Here is a 20,470-nt window from a genome sequence, read left to right on the forward strand (position 1 = left end):
ACATGCATCTTCTGAAGTACATTATGATTTATTGTGTTCGATGCTTCTTCTTACTGAATCACATTAGACGAATGTGTCAGATAAGACATTACCTATATTTACATAATCGGATTTATGAAAAGAAAGTGTTCGAGTTTGAGTTGTTCGAGTTGCTACTTGTAGCGTGTTTGAGTTTGAGTTGTTTGAGTTGCTACTGTAGACCTGTTTATGTTGGTGATGTTGTACATGATCTGTGCATGTGGGTATATCTGTTGGGGATTTATGGGGTTTTAGCATGTGGGTTTGTTTTGGTGTCACCACGGCCATACAGTGGTGTGTTTTCTGTTAATAAACCATTAATATTCCTGTTTAGCAATACCTGAATCGAATCAATAGATTGTAGTTTTGATGTCAATAATTTGCTTTCGATAAAGATGTTATCTGAAAGGAAAGCAAGCAGCACTTCACTTTGTAATTGAGAGTGTGTTTCGGTGGCTTTCTTAACGGTTTTGAGAGCATGAACTGTAATTGGGAAAAATGTGTCAAATCAATTGAGAAAAAGTAATATTTCTCATAGCACACTGTACTGTATGGGAGAAGCAGCCTCTTTCAGTCTCGTTATATCTGTGGAGCCAGGGCTCCTCCAGGGCTCCTCCAGCTCTGTGCCATGATGCTCAGTACAAACACAACTTAGAGACAATGTGGCACTGCATTAAAATAGGATGCACATTGCCAAATATTGCTCCCTCTGCTGGCGAGGGCCCTGAAATGAGGGGAAAAAAACTAGACTGGGAGCCAAATGTTGCTGTGATATTAGGTGCTTACTTTAGCACTCCACTCTAGTGTATTGGATGTAAATGACTTGCTGTTGGCCCTGCGCTGTTGTGACACTGAGCCTATAAATAAACTCTGGAGTCCTCCAGGCTATCTGAAGGTCCTTTGCACTTGCACACACAAAACGTGCACAGACACACACACATTTGCTGGAAGACAATGGCTCTGTGCCTGTGATTAATGAAATCTGCTGACAAGGTAGCTTAGTAGGTCAACAGCTAGGACCATTCTCCCATGTAAAGAAAGAGATAATGGGGGTTCACTCCAGGCAATTAGTGACAGCAAACAAGGATCCAAAGGCATGACTCTGCATCTGCTGAGAAGAAATGTCAGTGCCCCAGTAAGTGTATTTAGTGTCGGTGTTGAGAGTGTGTTTTTAGTCATTGTTGTCGCTGCTCTATATCTAGAGCCTGATGGTGTTGGGGAGAGGAGAGCCATATTGAGTTGGTCATCATGGGATGGAGACAGACGGTGATCAGGGACACATAAGGTCAGAGAGCTGGGGGGCAAAGGGCCGACAGCTGAACCTCACATTCTTCACCGGAGTCAGACAGACTGACACATCCCACCATCTGTACCTCCTCACTGGTGCTGCCCCCCCCCCCTACACACACACACACACACACACACACACACACACACACAGACACACACACACACACACACACACACACACACACACACACACACACACACACACACACACACACACACACACACACACTCACTTTCACTCTTACCTATACAGCACACAGGAAAAAAGACAAATGTAGGCCACTCTACACATCTACTACTATTTGCACCGAGCTACTTGTGCACTGTCATGCTGTTAGACGCATGCACGCACGCACGCACACACGCACGCGCACACACACACACACGCATACACGCACACATGCACGCACGCACGCACGCACACACAGAGAAATGACATTGGTGACATGATTTAATTGCATTGTTGTGTTAAAGCTGAAAATGATTTTGTTTCTGTTTCTGTGATTTTTATCCTGTCGGGATAAGAATAATGTTCTTTGTGATGTTTTGCAAATGTTTTGAAATTAAAATGCCATTAGAATGAATGTGAAGTCCTCCCATGCAGGCAGAACAGTCACAATACTGGACCCTAATTGGCTGACAACAGCAGGTTTTCTATTCAAATGAGGTAAACCTGCTGAGTGGAGTCTTTCCAGAGGAGATTTGCCTGTTCAAATGCACCACGCTGTCTTCATTGGAAGGATTCTATTAATTGTTTTGCGAGTTGAGCCAATCAAGATCAAGACGAGTTGTGATGCGTTGACTGTCTGAAGCTGCTTCAAACAGGACGAGCATGCAATAATGTTGAATAAACCCTCAAACAACATAAAAATGTGGCAATGTCTTTGTTAAACCTCTATTGATCACTATAAGGAAATGGACATTTGAATTTCCTATAATAGAGTTGTAGGACTTTAAGCTATTGGAGAGTGTCCTGACAAGTCCACTAAGGTTACTGTCTAAATAAGAGCAGCTTGCCCAGGTGACGGCACTGAGACTGTTGCCACACGTCCGATCAGATGGCTCTTATGTGATGCCGTTTAGCCTTTGTGCTCCTTAATAAGCTGCACACTTCCACTGGAGCTGAGATGGATGCCATTGTGGCCCCTCTCTGAGTCACGCCCTGCGACAGGCATCTGGACCCCTCTTCTGTCGCCCAATTTCCAGCCCCATTCAGGGTGACAAAGGAGAGCAGGCGCCCGGCCGTCCACAGCCACTCTCCATCATCTCAGGCTCTCACAGGCTGACATGGAGACAATGAGGCAGAGGGAGAGAGCACCAACGGCACCGCACGTCTAGTCTGGTCTGGGCTGGGGGGGTTGGAGAGAGAGTGAAATGGAGCCCATAGCCGACCCCCCAGGGAGCGACGTGTCCACCTCTCCCCACAGCAAGACGGGCCACTGGAGACTCCAGCGCCCAGATTGTGGATCGATGAGAGGGGGGGGAGTGGGTGTGAAATAACAGCTGCTAATAAATCACACTGTGGACTCGAACCCACTGAGTGATTTAATGTTGATAGCCAATTAAAAGACGTCTAAATGGTTACAGGCATCTAGGCTACATTGGGTTTAAAAGTGAAAGATTGAATGTCAACTCTACATCTATCGGGGTAAATGACAAAAATAATTGTCGGCCTACACATTTATCCTGTGTAGGCAACATATTGATATGTATGCATTGTTTAAATATGTGCATGATGAATTTGCTGCCTGGGAAAACAGCAGGACCAGAAATCCGGTGTGATGGGGCAGAGCAGAGGAAGACTTGCACAGAGTAAAATTAGCTCTAGGCAGTGATGAACAGTAGCCTAGCCTACAAGGAAGGATAAAGATAGCATGATGATGACATTGATGACGAAATGTAGAGGGTGATGATGGGGCCGGTGGGAGGCAACTTTGACGTATTTGCAGTGTGATAAGCACCATCAGTGCATAATCTCATAAACTACAGTAGGCCTATAATTAGGCCTACTCACAAAAACACTTTTTTTTAAAGCAAAAAGGGCGCTTCACTAAAATTCAACATTCCCCCACCCTTAATTTGATTTGCTCGAATAATTCCCAGAACGGATCAGTCTGTTATGATGATCTTAAATTCAGCACAGTGTCACTTTCTCACTTTACTTGCTCATTTGCCACCAGCAGCATCGATGTAGTCAGGCAGGCAGGCGGGGACCAAACAGCATGAAGCGTGTAGTAGTAGAGCAGACAGACAGGTCTCTCTCTCTCCGTCTCTCCCTCTCCTCGTGTCTGTCTCTCTCTCCGTCTCTCCCTCTCTTTCCTGTCTCTCTCCCTCTCTCTCTCTCTCTCTCTCTCTCTCTCCACTCCCTGTCTCTCTCTCTCTCTCCCCACTGCCTGTCTCTTTAAAGCACCGACTCCTGTAGAGATTGGCGAGGATTTGTTGCGGATAGCTGCTGGGTGTGTGCGCAGCTCGGCGTGTGTGCATGTCTTCATATTCGCACCAAACTGCCGCCTTCAACCTCACAACCGACTGGATCAGCAAGAGAATCATCAGCGCCGTGTGTGATTTGATGGTTACGACGAGCGATATCTAAATATAGATAGATTTCTGTTTGCCTCATGACTTGAGCCAGCGGAGTAAATTGCGTCTCATGGGTTTTGTGCGCGTCCGTGCGGGGGCGAAGTGATGCTGAGTTTTGGTAGATTATATCTTGGGGCGATACTGTCATCATGGGCTTCTGCTGAGAGTTATATCAAAGTTTTGATTCGCTTGAAGTGTCCCAGCTGAGCTCCAGCTGCTTCCACACCGACTCGTTTACCTGCGCTTGGTGAGATTCGGGCGTCTGTTCAGGAATCAGGACTATGTGTCAGGGAGGAGATCTGATACAACCGATCATTTGACACGAGTGGACTAACCTCGCGTCACCAGGCTCTTCTCGGCGAGAAAGAGCCTGGCTCCCGCCCACAATTGATTTTGTCACCCTACTGGTTCCCGCCTAGAGCCCGCCCTAGACCGGATGGCAGCGTTTCTAGCTCGTCAACTTTCACGTTAACTTGACAATTTGACCCAAGTATCAGAATCCTCTTTCACCGTTTTGACCGGTGTGTCAGGCGGTGGTGACGGAGATGCCATATTGCATAAACGTTTTGTTTTATGTAACGCTAGCTTTGTTTTGATCAGACTCTAGTTTAGGTAACATCACCGCGTCAAGCTAACGGCAACAAAGACGTTGTTAGGCGCATTGCTATCCGGTGTTAATTCTGGGTCCGGGGTTTACGCCCCCATGACAAAAAGCGGGGTGGAAGGTGCCCAGACTACGAGTGGACTGAAGAGTCGAAACCCGTTGAGACGCCAAGGAGTGGATTTGACACCGGGAGTGTGGAGATGAACTTTGGACATTTTTTACTGACTCTCTCATTCGTCGTAGCCTCAGGTAAGATATGTCAATAGCCTACTACTACACGTTTCACGCACGCAGACACACGCACGCACGCACACACACACACACACACACACACACACACACACACACACACACACACACACACACACACACACACACACACACACACACACACACACACACACACACACACACACACACACACACACACACACACACACACACACACACACACACACACACACACACACACACACACACACACACACACACACACACACACACACACACACACACACACACACACACACAGTGTAGTAGGCCTATACTAGTAGATAATATACCTTGGTGGTCCTGGGCTGGTCCATGGACCCCACGTTGCCGTTAATGTTGACTTTCGTCCCAAATGTACATTTTCTGTTTAACATGATTCAAACTGAATTTATTACATCGAACACACACACACACACACACACACACACACACACACACACACACACACACACACACACACACACACACACACACACACACACACACACACACACACACAATGTATTACCATATGAGGTGTCTTATCATAATAGGCTTAAATTCCAGATCGAAGTAAATGTTGTGTTTAACAGGATTCAAGCAGAAATCATGACTGATGAGAGCAGCTTCCTCGTTGACAATTACAAATGGGCAAGTTGGACTAACAAGGGAATAATGTGGAAGATGCCTTAATTTGCAATACTGACTCACCACCACTGCATGCCAAAAATATGCACATTTTGCATAGAATGTCCCTCTGAGCACCCGGGTAAATAGTCATGACACAAGGGAGTCGTTTTGGACAGTAAGATACATCATCATGAAGGCAACCGGGGTCTTGCACTATATAAAGATGCTCATCCTTGACCTAGCAAGTGTGGTGCAGTAGCCTATCTTAAAACCAGTGGTGTGCACAGAAACTTTGAATGGGGGGACTCTGAAAGGACAGCCACATATTGGGGGGGGGGGGGTGCTTTTAAAAGCTCATTCTTGATTACTTTTTGAGAGAAGGATTATCATTTTTAACCATTGCTTTAATAACAGCTTAATAAATGCCCAAGCCTTAATCCAAATAAATAAAAAGCATACAGCTGTTAGTCCACAGAAAAACAAATCATGAGAGTGCAGGCATTTCTTTTCATTCTCAAATTAATTGACAGACTTTTGACAGTTAATTATTCGATTTTAAATGTATAATGTAAGATGCGAATGGCAAGATTCAGTGTGCATTGATTGTACAATTGTATCAAATTGAAATGCAGTGAGCTGAATACAATTGCACTGGACAGAAACACAAGAGATCTTTTATCTTTAGTAATGTTGATATTACTTGTAAACATTCATTCCTTTAATTATCGTATCACTTTGACTAGATCTGCAGCCATGCAGAAATGAGAGCCCACTGTGTGTGAGAGCGAATGAAGTGAGTTCACTGAATAGCAAAACCAGTCGCCACACGACACATTCAGACTGTTACACATTTGTCTAAACAGCTCCCATCTCTCACCATTAAGCCATGGTACATCAATCAAACATGATAGTTGTTGGATAATGTTTGATTTGGTATGTCATGCGCTTTAAAGGCACCTCAGTCTCAACATCCATCCCATCTGCCTGCATGTTCTTAACTCTTTCCTGTTTCCTCTCAATCCCTCCCAGCCCTGTGAAGCGTTCCCTTAGGGGCCAACTTGACTTCCATAGAAGAAAATGGAGAGAAATGGATCCAAACAGAATCAATGACATCTGTGACTTATTGGCAGATTTTTACCATTTGATTTGGGGAAAAGGAAGAAAAATATGTGAGTTTTAGAGTGATAACAGTCAGACACTTGTTTGTTTGTGTTAGTGTGTCCAATAGGAATTTGCTCTAAGCAGGAGTCAGCAAGTTCTCTCCCCAGGTTTTCTCATGCTTTCTGAACCCCAATTTGTAAAGGAGTGTGCAAAAACACTCCTTTACAAATTGCATTCGATTTAACACAGCAGCTCTCTCTCTCACTCTCTCTCTCTCTCTCTCTCTCTCTCTCTCTCTCTCTCTCTCTCTCTCTCTCTCTCTCTCTCTCTCTCTCTCTCTCTCTCAACCATGACACACACTCACACGCACGCAGACCAAACCGTGTCTCAATTAACTGACTATACCTGGGCTGGGCGGGCCTAATATGACTAATTGAAATTTCAGTTATGTTGAGCTGAATTCAAGCTAAGCTGTTGTTGTGCTTGGTGTGTGGAACTAATCCATGCTAAAGAAGCCCTAACCGGTGATTTGTGTCCAGTCTGTGCTCCCCTCCATTACTTAGTGACAGATATGTCTGGGGGCTGAGCACAGCCCTCACAGCCTCTGCTTGATGAAATGACTGTGGCTGATGAGACCACTGCAGGACTGTTCAGTCATCTTGTCTAATATGCAGTAGCTTGAGTCATATCACAGAATGTTGATGTCCTATTTCCAGTTGGTGGATACATCACTGAGATTAGATGACGGGCAATGACAGTTGGCAAACAAAGGCACAAAACACAGAGACTAGTGTCAGAGCAAATTCAACTTGACTCTCATCTGCTTGAAATTATGATGATGATGATGAGGATGATCATTATTATTATCATTATTGTTGTTGTTGTTGTTGTTGTTATTATTATTTTGCTCTGGCGTGTTATCATCCTCCCACAGAAATCGCTTGGCATAAGTTGGCAATGTCACGAGAAATCCCGAAATGTTTTAGGCCTTTTTAATTAGGCAAATTAATTGAAATTGAAAAGTCATGAATACATCTCAAGAAGACAGCAACCAGCCTCAAAGCCAAGTCTGACTTCTGCGGAGCTTCTCAGTTATGCAAACTTAGTTCTCTCAGTGAACATGTAGACAGTTGTGTGTCTCACCAGATAGCTGAGACATGTCCAGGGTCAGTGTTATTTAACAGGTAGAGTCAGTTGTGTGTGTCTCACCAGATACAGTAGCTGAGACAGGTCCAGGGTCAGTGTTATTTAACAGGTAGAGTCAGTTGTGTGTCTCACCAGATAGCTGGGACAGGTCCAGGGTCAGTGTTATTTAACAGGTAGAGTCAGTTGTGTGTCTCACCAGATAGCTGAGACATGTCCAGGTCAGTTTTATTTAACAGGTAGAGTCAGTTGTGTGTCTCACCAGATAGCTGGGACAGGTCCAGGGTCAGTGTTATTTAACAGGTAGAGTTAGTTGTGTGTGTGTCACCAGATAGCTGAGACAGGTCCAGGGTCAGTGTTATTTAACGGGTAGAGTCAGTTGTGTGTCTCACCAGATAGCTGAGACAGGTCCAGCCAGGGTCAGTGTTATTTGTGTTGCGGGGCCTTTTGCTCAGAGCCGAGCTGTGACAACGGCATTTGAAGCAAAGCAGCACATCGCCCTCTCTGGTTTCAACACATTAACATGACAGTCGACTTCTGCCCCTGGGGAGGAAGAGGCGGACCCAGGGTCATTTGTAATTAATGTATTAATTAATGAAAGTTCCCCCATTACGTAATGCCACAGCTGGAAGGCATACGCCAAATATAGCCTGAATCAACTGGGTTGTAAAGACTTGAAGATCTTAATCACCCCCTTATAGCTCGCATCCTGCTAACTCTCCATGCCAAATACGGCAGAAATCTCTGAGAAGCCACGAGCAAACATGTGGCTGTGCGTCAGAGTTTGCAATTAGGCCAATGTGAGAAGCTGTCCATCAGGGCTGCGTGTGGCACTCATCTGACAGTGTTTGCTTGCTTGCTTGCTGTGGATGTTTAATTTCTCCCACACATAAAGACGAATTTCTCACAGATCAGAAGTAATCATGGGAATTGATGCTGCAAACCTTTAAAGACCCCCTAAAGTCTTCTTCTTCCTTCAGTTGGATGTTTCAGCTTCACTGTGCAGAACGATGTCTGTGCAGAGTTTGACACTAGAAGGCTGTTTTCACAATCGTCTGCTGAAAGTGATGAAGTTTCTCTGAGCTCACTGAAAAGGCGGTTTTCAACGAGCATGACTCGTGACATCACGAATACTGGAGCCAATCCCTGTCCAGTATTCAGCAGTTAAAGCCCTTGCGTGTACTGTATGCTGTGAGTGGCTAGTTATGTTCTAGATAACCGTGATTGGTTGCTTTGGAATTCGTAATGAGGCAGAAGGAGGAGAAGTCATTTGAAGGATTTTAACAAGATCATTTAACCTTTTTTGTTGTGTGTGGGAATAACCATCAGACACAAATTATGATTCAAAGTAGAGTAATTATATACATCTTAAAACATGACTTTAATCGTTGCATACATACAGTAATAAGCATGATAGTAGGGCAATGGTAGAAAATGGTAAATGGCCTGCAACGCTTTTATCCAAAGCGCTTTACAGTCAGTAGGTACATTCACCCATTCGCACACCGATGGCGGCAGGTTACCACGTAGGGTGCTGGCACACCAACGGGAGCAATTTGGGGTTCAGTGTCTTGCCCAAGGACACTTCGACATCCAGACTGGAGGAGCCGGGAATCGAACCATCGACCTCTTTCATCCAAAGCGATTAGTGGACGACCCGCTCTACCTCCTGAGCTACAGCCGACCCACAATAAAATCGATAGGGAATTATATTGCGATATTCCCAAAAATATCGCCATATATCGCTGTATCGATTTAGTGACACAATAAGAATACTTAGGCACTTTATTTTATTTTATTTCAGTGTGTTCAATAACAAGGTCTGCAACTGTGCAAATACCCTTCTAATAAATTGGAATGAAAAATTGGAATGAAATAGATTTGACTCAATTTGGTGATAAGAGGAGGAAATAGTTTCATTTCAGGAGACGAATCTAATGATCTTGGAGGAAGAATACGAGCCGTTGAAAAAAGCCTCTGCCTCTGCCAACGGCGCACCGACACTAGGACACTTTCATTCCGACACAACCTCCACAGATTGACGATATCCTTGAAAGGCAAGCGCAGTAGCGATAACCTTGTATGAGGCCATCACACTCTCATTCACAAAGCTCCTCCATATTGGAAGACAGCTCAAGGTTGCCTGCCATTCACTCTTATGGATTAAGCTCGCTTTTGCCCTCGTTCCGAAAGTCTCAGTGTTTTTTTTAGAAGCAAAGACGTGTTTAGACACAGATACAGATGATGCTCAAACTCTGCTTCAGGAAAATAAACAGCCCATGCCGTATAACTGCAATGTGGAGCTCAGACCAGCAATCTTGTGACTTTTCTTGTGTTTATGCAAACTTTAGCACAAGAGCAGCCTATGCCCTTCCCCAGTTATTTGTCCTCTTTCTATGAATTAATTTAATTTGAAAGTCGTTTCACACCGTCCGGAATGACCTAGAAGTATGTTTTGTGGACAAATCAAGTGGCACTGTTAATTCCCTCGTGCACGTGGGTAGATCTCTGAGGACGTACTGTACTAGGACATCACGCCATTGAATGGTGTTGAGAACTGATGGGCTGTGATCATCGTCTGCCTGGAAGCACAACATCGCACAGGTCCTTGTTGTCGTCAGTGACATTTTCCCCCGTCTCAAACCGTGGGCTGGCAGAGCTTCTGTTCCTGAAAGGTGATTTCAATCTGCTCCACAATCTTCCTGACATGAACCAAACATGGCCCTGAATATGCATCAAAGCTTCCTCTCAAAGCGAAGGTGTTGCTGTCATGTTCAAGTTGCCACAGGCTTTTCGCTGATTGCGCGCTTGTCACAGGAGTGGCGTGTTGCTAGTTGTCAGTTTGACAAGACCATTTTCTCCCTTCGATCAGCATACTAATTGATTCATGCTAATTGATTCTACATCAGAGTAGCCTCAGTAAGTGCCCATTACCGCTCATCAGTTAGCCCCAAATCTATCCATCCATGAATAGTTGCTGGGAGGAATGGGCAAATTCGATTTGCTCAGTCTCCCAATTAATTTCAAAGATATTACACAAATATAATGGAGAAAATTAAACGAGCGCGCAATCATTTTTCACATACTGTTTGTTCGTACATATTGACAACTATGGAGTTTGACAGTAGCCTACATGCTGACACACGGGGGACCGGATCTCACAAACGTTGAACAAATACTTGGCAAATAAGAGGTACACATTTTTATACAGTTGTTATTATTGTTATGACGTTAACTAAGGACACAGTATAAAGGTACAGGATGGACAAACCCTGTCTTTATTCATCACAATGCACCAATGCATGCAGTGCACATACACATTATACACACACACACACACACACACACACACACACACACACACACACACACACACACACACACACATGCTTAGAGGCGTGGAATTTAGAAATGTGTCCTCCGCATTGATTTTTCCCATCCTGGCTCGTCCTCCATGAGCTGGCCAGGAGCAATGGGCAACTTCTTCCAACCGCCGCTGGTCAGGCGACGATCTTCTTGCATGTTTTTCGGGTTTTTTTTTTTTTTTTTTTATGTTATATGGAGGAAACCCCAGGGGATTATATCAATGGTTTTCTGTGGTAGTATAATAAAGAGAGACAGGAAATAGAAAGAGCGATGTATGTATTACTGTACATGAGTTGGGATTTGAAACTGATGATAGGGCTGCGAACTAACGATCATTTTCATTATCGATCGATCAATCTGTCAGTTATTTTATTGACTAATTGATTAGTCGTTTGCTCTATAAAATGGCACAAAATGGGGAAAAATGTCCCAAGAATGTTCCCCAAGGCCCAAGATGACATCCGCAAATGTCTTCTTTTGTCCTGACTCCTGACCAATAATCCACAAGCCAAAGATAACCAGTTTACTATCATAGAAGAATAAAGAAACCAGAAAATATTCACATTTAAGAAGCTGGAACCAGATAATTGTAGTATTTTGTCATATAAATTAGTCTAAACAATTAAGCTAATCAATTATATAAAAAATAGTTGGCGATTAATTTTCTGTCTATCAACTGTTGATTGATCATTGCAGCTAGTGGAGGAACACAGATGTGTTCAGTTGTGTCAAACATGAAAAGAGGAATAACATGTGATATCTTGAAGGATGGGGAGGAGGTAGCTGTTGATTGGTTCACACGACACGGCATGCAATATTCTAGGCTTGTTCGCTTCTTGTAAACAGAAGTGTGTGCGTTAGCGCCGGGAACCCACTGAAGGTGCTATGGACCCACTGAAGGTGCTATAGCCCGTTTTTAATGGCTTGAGTAGTGTTGGTCCACATCCTGCATTAGCGTTTGAGCTGTGAGAGTGGTGTTAGCCGAGAGCGAAGGGATTGCTCTTTAGATGTTTACTTCAGGTTGCTGCCGTGATGGTGCCTCCTGGTCCCATGTGGATCAAATCAGTTGATGAAAAGACATAAATCAGCTTACAGCTATAGTGGGGATTTATCCCACTGCCTCGGATTTAAGTATAATGTAGGCTAACAGCAGCGTGTTCAACATGTATGTTATTAGGTTACTCCTCACTGCTCCTCTCCACCATACGATTTCAGTAATGGAGGATTTTCATGCAGATTATCTACTGAAAAGTACGCTTCAGACACGCCCAGCACAATAATCAGTTGACGCAGTGGCCATTTGACAATAATATTATTTTATTTTTTATTTTGTCGAGAGCCCATCTGTTCCTCAGAACCAAATGGAAAGCAGCAGCGTTTGAATTATTCATGTTATTTAACTCTAACACATTGTTAGAGACACTTGGTCATGCTCTAAAAGCTTAGCTTATAGGCCTTGAAGTTGTCCGCCTCTCCCTCACCGCCAAGGCAAGAGAGTAATGGATCCCCAGGGAGATGGATATGGGAGTTATCTATATCTCTCCACCGCTCGCAGTCTCTCAACTTAGATCTTTCTCCTCTCAAATGTATAGGTCGTATAAGTCATACCGCGCTGCACATCTCATTCTCAGTCTCCAGCCTTTTCAGCTGTTTCTCAGCTTCCCGCCCATCATCTCCACTGTGCAAGGAATCCTGATTGACAGAGAGAGATGGTCCATTACCATATCACATGGGTGATTGAATCCCTTGCAGCTTGTTTCTTCTGTGAAAACACCTGGTACACACACACACACACAGGCTTTACCAGACCCTGCTCTATGATGGGCTTATCATGCTGCTTGCAGAATAGCCTGTAGCACAACAGAGTGCCCTGGATATCCAATTCTATAAGCTCAAAGCCACAGCATGTTATTGCAATACAGCATATGACTTGTTAGCTTGAAAACAGTCAGCTTGAAAATACAGAGCATACTGTAATACTTTGCCAATAGACGCACAAATCTTGGTGCAAGCAAAACCGTAATGAGGGTTTCCAACATCCATGATTGGAAGTTGGAAACCCTCACTCACCCTCACAACCCTTACTGTTTTGCTTGCACCTTTGTTTACCCTGCCTTTTCGACACAAAATGGCCACCGTGAGAAGGGTCTATACTATTTTTGGTCCTCACAGTGGATATTCTTTCATTCTTTGCCTCAAACAGATTCTCTGCTGCTTGTCCTGATAAAATGAGATTACATCAATGAGTCTGTTTTCATAAATGCTAGCTGGATCGATAACGCCTGCCCTAATCTCCACTTCACAGGGTCCCGGGCGCGGTTTGAAGACAGCCCCCCTCGGATCGCGGAGGACCCCTCGGATCTGATCGTGTCCAAAGGGGAGCCTGCCACACTCAACTGCAAGGCCGAGGGCCGGCCCACTCCCCATATAGAGTGGTATAAGGATGGGGAGCGGGTGGAGACGGACAGAGACGACCCGCGCTCCCACCGCATGCTCCTGCCCAGCGGCTCCCTCTTCTTCCTCCGCATCGTACACGGGCGACGGAGCAAACCAGACGAGGGCAGCTACACCTGTGTCGCCCGCAACTACCTGGGAGAGGCCATCAGTCGGAATGCTTCCCTCGAAGTTGCCAGTAAGGAATTGATCTAAGTCATTAAAGTGTGTGTGTGTGCACGTGTGTGTGCGACTGACTGAGTGTGTGTGTGTGTGTGTGTGTGTGTGTGTGTGTGTGTGTGTGTGTGTGTGTGAGTGTGAGTGTGAGTGTGTGTGTGCACAAATGCACGCGCGCATGCATTTGTGTGAATGTTGTTTGTGTATAAAGGCTTTGCAATTGCATCACAAATCTCATATAGCAACCTTCTGGCGCCATTATGGAGGTCCACTGGAGAATTGAATGTGTGCGCAAGTAATGGCTAAATCTATAACAATCAGGTTTGAAAAAGAGCTTGAAAAGACTGGGGTGTGGTGTGGCTGTAGCTTAGTCCAGTAACAAGAATGCTCTCTAGATTTGTTCCCAAATGTAGGATACTAGTGAAAATAAAGGAAGCTGTTTTGTCTTTGGTCTATAGTCCCACTGCATAACACTCTGCTGTAGCTTTTAGAAAATTGTTAACTTGTTGTTAACTAGCCAGCAGGCTAATTTAGCAAAGCAAAAGATAAACATCATGGACATGATAGACCACTACTTAGACTAAGTAACGTGCTAACTTTGTTAGCTATTGTGCAAACCAGATGTGTTTACAAGACATTGGTGGTTAAGATGAACAGATGGTTTGCTAGCAAACCAGCTGACATCAACACAAAATCAATCGGATGTATCAGCGCAGAAAATACACCTATTCAGTTCTGTCGAGACAAATTGCATGCTTAGAAAGAAAGGCAATTAGTTGTTTACAGCCACACAGAGTGGAGGACCTCTATTATGGGCAGCAGAGTGGGTGAGTGCACCTGAAAGCCTTCTCTGTGAACTTTTAAGAGCATGTTTAGAGAGAGCTTGTGCATGTCTATATAAGTACTTATTTTCTGCTCTTTGTGTGGGCGGGAGGTGTTAATGTCTCCCAAAAAGATTACAGCAGGCGAAGATGAGATTTCATCATGTATCTTGGTGAAAATGCAGTGAAGAAGAAAAGCCCGCTAAGAGCCATGTCTATATTGTTTTTCCTCTTCAGTGCTGGGCACGTGCCATGTCTTCTTCCTTGGCTGCTAATTGTGCCAGTGTGTCTGGGCCCTGGGCTCAACAGCACATTGATTTGGCATTAGGAAATGGATTATTCCGTGCATTGCTTAGGGAAAGCAGCATAACAGATTAGTGAGGTCGAATTGTCCTCGTTAAAAAGAAAAAGACACACAGCGTGTCTTATCTTCCACCATATTGAGGCTTCCTCACTGGCAGGGTGTCTGTAAGTGCTCACGGTTGGCTGACCTCATCTGTCGCTCGTCTCCAAAAATAGGGACAGCCTCCTCACTCAGTGATATATTGGGCTAAGAAGTAACGCAGATATCACAGCTGAGAGACGATATGATGATATACAGTATTGTCTCTTTTAAATTCTGTGTGCTGACATTCTGCTTTGTGTGGAGCTGAAGATTACAGCACGTATATTGGCACAGGGTTGACTCAAAGGGTTGAGTCACCTGCAGGCACGGAGTGACTAACGGTATTCGTGAGACATGCCTGTTTTTTCCCGTTCTAATCGTGATACCTCCAGGTAGCCCGGAGCATATGCTATGACAGCATGGTGGTGGTCTGAGACCCACCCCTCCCTCTGCATGCTATGACAGTATGGTGGTGGTCTGAGACCCACCCCTCCCTCTGCATGCTATGACAGCATGGTGGTGGTCTGAGACCCACTCCTCCCTCTGCATGAGGTTGTGCTGACTGTCGGCTAATTAGCGACCCAATTAGCTCTGGCAGGGAGGAGGGAGTGTGCAGTGTCAATGAGAGGCCGGTGTACCCTGGTGGTCTTAGGGGCAGGCAGGGTTGTGCGTGTGTGTGTGTGTGTGTGTGTGTGTGTGTGTGTGTGTGTGTGTGTGTGTGTGTGTGTGTGTGTGTGCGCCTGTGTGTGGGTGGGTGTGTGCGTGCGTGTGTGGGTGGGTGTGTGCGTGCATGTGTGTGTGTGTGTGTGTGTGTGTGGGTGTGTGTGGGCAGGAGGGTGACAGACAACAGGTGGGGGAGCCTTAACTCCCACAGAGTAATTAATACCGATGCATCTGTTGCTGAAGCAGGATCGCTGACGGCCATGCCAATACGTGATGCGTAATGTATTGTGTTATTATCCCAACAGACTTATATATTATAGACTTTGTCTGGATTATAATTAGCAATTAGCACGCTTACGATACTTCACATATCACCACTGTCATGTACAGTAGGAGCATACGCTATACTATAGGCTAATTCCTCCAAAGGAGTTAAGAACCTGGATAGAATTCTGCACAGCTCCTCTGTTCTGTCTACAGTCAGTCACTATCTGCTCCACATTTGCATTTCAAGTGATGCTTTTCACGCTCAACCGCATCTTATCTGCCCTTAGGTCCGCAACTTATATGTTTGTTTCCTCACAGTGCCTTGGAGTAAGGAGGCTCGCCCTGCTTGGAAATGACAGCGGCCGTCGTTATTCTGTTGTTGTTTTTTTCTATATATATCTCTTTCTTTTTTACCCTAAGCTGCCAGTGACCGGCTGACTTGCTCGGCTGTTGAGAAAGCAGAATATAACGAGACAGTGAGAGTGGAGCGAAATCCAGCATCCCAGCATTCTTCCACACAGTGTTCCTCTCGCTCTGTCTCTTGGCTTTTATGTAAAATAAAAGTCGTATGTGTTTCAAAGGCATGCATGTGGATATCTGCCACAGAGAGGAGACAGTCACACACACTGTGGCTGGATTAGAATCAAGTGGGACAAATAAAAAATAAAAGTTGCTTAAAAAAAAAGGCTTTGGAGCCAGATGTTCCTCTCATGCCTGATGAGGGATTATTGAAGGAATCAAAGTTCTGGCTGCAGCTTGTTTCTTCTTGGCATCTTCTCCTCCACAGCCTCTCCTCACTGGACACCATGTGCACAAATGATGAATAAGATTTGTGCATGTTGTCTTGCAGTGTAGAATGTATCCTTACTTGCATGTGTAATATTTGTGTGCAACAGTCTCTGTAATGGCAACATCCCCGCGGTCTTTTGAATTGGAGGCATTTGTAGACAGGAGTTTGTTTGTTAAGACTACAACCCCCAGACTGCCTTCTCAACCTCCATCGACACAGCCGGACGATGGTGGGATTAAAGTGATCTCTCTTCTCTGTAGGCAGAGCCTCCATTAGCTGTGACAGGACAGTATCATGGCAATGGGATTAGCCCACCTCCCTAATGGGTTTACTGCTCTTAGAAACGAAAAGAACAATAAGAGCACAGCAGCAGCAGCAGGTCATCCCAGGTTCCCAAACGGTTTTATTTCATATCTCACATCTCTCCTGCCTGCCTGCCACACTCACTGTCACCTCTCCTTAACCACTGCTCTGCTTTCCTCCTGTCCTGTCTGCCACCTCGCACATCAATTATCAATTATGTTGCTTTCAACTTTGCCATCTGTGAAGTGTTCAGTCTCTGGCTGACAGTCAATAAAAAATGACAACAACACTATTATATTCATCAATTCTATATTGAATACAAACTGACTCGCAGAGAGAGAGAGGCAGAGTATACTGTATACTATTATTCTTGCAATTAATCTCTCGTCCTCTCTCTCTCTCTCTCTCTCCATCCTTCAAAAAAACACCAACAGATGGCCTTACCACAGTCCTAAAGCTGTGCTCTGTTAAACACTGTATAGAGATAAATGTCACTTTAAAAAAAAATCAAGTGATGAATATTCTGGGGGAGATGAAATCTCTTAATCTGTCTGTCCCTGAAATATTAAAGTTATGAAAATGAATGGGTGTTCTGCTCCCAGAATAGCAGGCACAGAAATAATGGTGATGCCGTTGAAGTCGTTTAGCTCTGCTTTGCCGTTATTTAAGCTCACAGGAGGAGGCCACATGTAATATGAGGAATTAGTCTTTGTCCCTGGCGGAGGACGGGTCAAACCTGAGCTGGCCTACAATTTTCTGAGTATGGACAGCTACACGGGAGAGCAGAGGGTGTAGTTGAGTGTGAGTATGGACAGCTACACGGGAGAGCAGAGGGTGTAGTTGAGTGTGAGTATGGACAGCTACACGGGGAGAGCAGAGGGTGTAGTTGAGTGTGAGTATGGACAGCTACACGGGGAGAACAGAGGGTGTAGTTGAGTGTGAGTATGGACAGCTACACGGGGAGAGCAGAGGGTGTAGTTGAGTGTGAGTATGGACAGCTACACGGGGAGAGCAGAGGGTGTAGTTGAGTGTGAGTATGGACAGCTACACGGGAGAGCAGAGGGTGTAGTTGAGTGTGAGTATGGACAGCTACACGGGGAGAGCAGAGGGTGTAGTTGAGTGTGAGTATGGACAGCTACACGGGGAGAGCAGAGGGTGTAGTTGAGTGTGAGTATGGACAGCTACACGGGGAGAGCAGAGGGTGTAGTTGAGTGTGAGTATGGACAGCTACACGGGGAGAACAGAGGGTGTAGTTGAGTGTGAGTATGGACAGCTACACGGGAGAGCAGAGGGTGTAGTTGAGTGTGAGTATGGACAGCTACACGGGGAGAGCAGAGGGTGTAGTTGAGTGTGAGTATGGACAGCTACACGGGGAGAGCAGAGGGTGTAGTTGAGTGTGAGTATGGACAGCTACACGGGGAGAGCAGAGGGTGTAGTTGAGTGTGACTATGGACAGCTACACGGGGAGAGCAGAGGGTGTAGTTGAGTGTGAGTATGGACAGCTACACGGGGAGAGCAGAGGGTGTAGTTGAGTGTGAGTATGGACAGCTACACGGGGAGAGCAGAGGGTGTAGTTGAGTGTGAGTATGGACAGCTACACGGGGAGAACAGAGGGTGTAGTTGAGTGTGAGTATGGACAGCTACACGGGAGAGCAGAGGGTGTAGTTGAGTGTGAGTATGGACAGCTACACGGGGAGAGCAGAGGGTGTAGTTGAGTGTGAGTATGGACAGCTACACGGGGAGAGCAGAGGGTGTAGTTGAGGAGAATATTTCTATATTTGGCAGTAGTCACATTATTTCTGAGAAGTGAAGTTAGGGACGGTAGCCTCTCAGGAGGCTGCCTGTTTCAATGCTCTAAGACTTAGAGCATTGGCTGATTCTGTGGTGGGATCAGCATCTCATACAAACATCCATATAAAACTTAGTTTAGCATGGCGGGCTTGAAGGACCACATTAACTTAGCCGCGGCTTCTAAGAGTTTCTGAGCTCATAGTGCACACAGTGTTTGGGGGAGTTATCTCATCTGAGGGATATATCTGCTCTCTGGGTCTATCTGTCTATCTATCTATCTATCTATCTATCTGTCTGTCTGTCTGTCTGTCTGTCTGTCTGTCTGTCTTATATCTATAAATTTGCCAATGTGGGCTCTGTCTGTTCTCTGTTCTCTGTTTCAAATTTTGTACCAGCCACAGCTATGCCGTTTTACGTGCGATCGGGCTGAAACTTTCAGGGGGTGTAAAGAGCACCTGTGCGGGTGACCTGACGGAGCTGGATTTTTTAATTAGGTGATTGCCCTAATTAGCTAATGACATCACTGATGTCATACCATCACTGGTGATGTCATCAGTGATGTCATACATAGGCATTGTGACATTGTGACATCACTCAAGAGACTGAGGGAAAGGGAGAGAGAGGAGAGGGGGAGAGAGACTGAGGGAGAGAGAGAGGGAGGCCATTTACACCTGGCATTAACATGTGTTTTCTGTCATCAGATTGCAATCAGATTGTGCTTTATCAATTGAAAGTACAGGTGTAAACACCCCCAAGACACATTGAAGACGCATTGCAATCTGATCGGCCAAACCACCTCCGGAGGTCAGGGATGCATTGTATACACATTGAAAACAAGTGTAAATGCAATGTGTCCTCTCAATCTGGATACAGTAACTTTATGCGGATTGAGAGGACAACCATTTCTGCCCATCAGATTGCTGCAATCAGATTGCTGCAATCTGATGGCAGAAAACGCATGTTAATGCCAGGTGTAAATGGAATCAGGCTAATGTGGTCAAGCACAATCTGATTGCAATCTGATGGCAGAAAAAGCATGTTAATGCCAGGTGTAAATGGCCTCAGGGAGTCAGGGAGACAATAGAGCAGACGAGGCCATGCAGCAGCCGAGCTGGGGGCGAGGCCGCGGAGCGTCCGAGCTGGGGGCGAGGCCGCGGAGCGTCCGAGCTGCGTATGTGAGCTGCAGGGCCACCTCGGAGAGCCGCAGGGCGGGCGAGGCTGCCGAGCACGCGCAGCGGGTGAGCCTAGGAATCAAGTGCCTAGTGTCACATACCTGGCAACATTCCTGATCTTCATGGGAGTATCCCTATTTTGAACAATTTCTCCCCCTGCTCCCAATTTCTCCCGTAATTTCTTCCATTAATCTAAGCCAGAGCCAAGTTTGTGCTATCATATAAATGCAGAAGACCTAAGCCTAAGGATATATTAGCACCAACTAATGACATGCTAGCTTGTCTCACGTCAAGATATCTGAATGAGAATGGGTTCTACTACGCGTGCCCACGACTCTCCCCTTTACAGATAAGGTAGCATTTTTCTATAGCCCAACCTTTACTAAATGCATTTGAATATGAAAAATAGAAATGTTGGTATAATAAACTTTGATTCCCAGTACAGTATGTATTTCGTTCTTTTCATCAAATTAGTAGCTATAATTTGGTAATTGAGTGATGAGGTTACAGTATCCTACTGGTGGAAGTGCACAGTCACAATCTGGCCCTCTGACTGGTAGTGAGGGATTTTTTTTTTGTGGTCCTCTCTGTCATCAAACTTGCCCATCCCAGGTCTAATTAAAGTTGTTCTTTATACTACAAGTGAGTTTTTGACCCCATGTGTTTCAGCCCTCAAATGTCCCA

General features: G+C 45.2%; 1 protein-coding gene across 1 annotated transcript in view; it reads left to right on the forward strand.

Moving 5' to 3' along the window:
- LOC310776532 (roundabout homolog 2) overlaps positions 1-20,470 on the forward strand; it is a gene marked incomplete at both ends in the record, with an annotated part of 108,939 nt that overhangs the window by 52,239 nt on the left and 36,230 nt on the right. Inside the window, one exon of the mRNA XM_083636713.1 lies at positions 13,290-13,616. Coding sequence (XP_083492839.1) covers positions 13,290-13,616 — 327 coding nt within the window. The remainder of the gene's footprint in view (positions 1-13,289; positions 13,617-20,470) is intronic.

This window comes from Poromitra crassiceps (genome assembly GCF_964638095.1).
Source record: "Poromitra crassiceps genome assembly, chromosome: 5".
NCBI lineage: Eukaryota > Metazoa > Chordata > Actinopteri > Beryciformes > Melamphaidae > Poromitra > Poromitra crassiceps.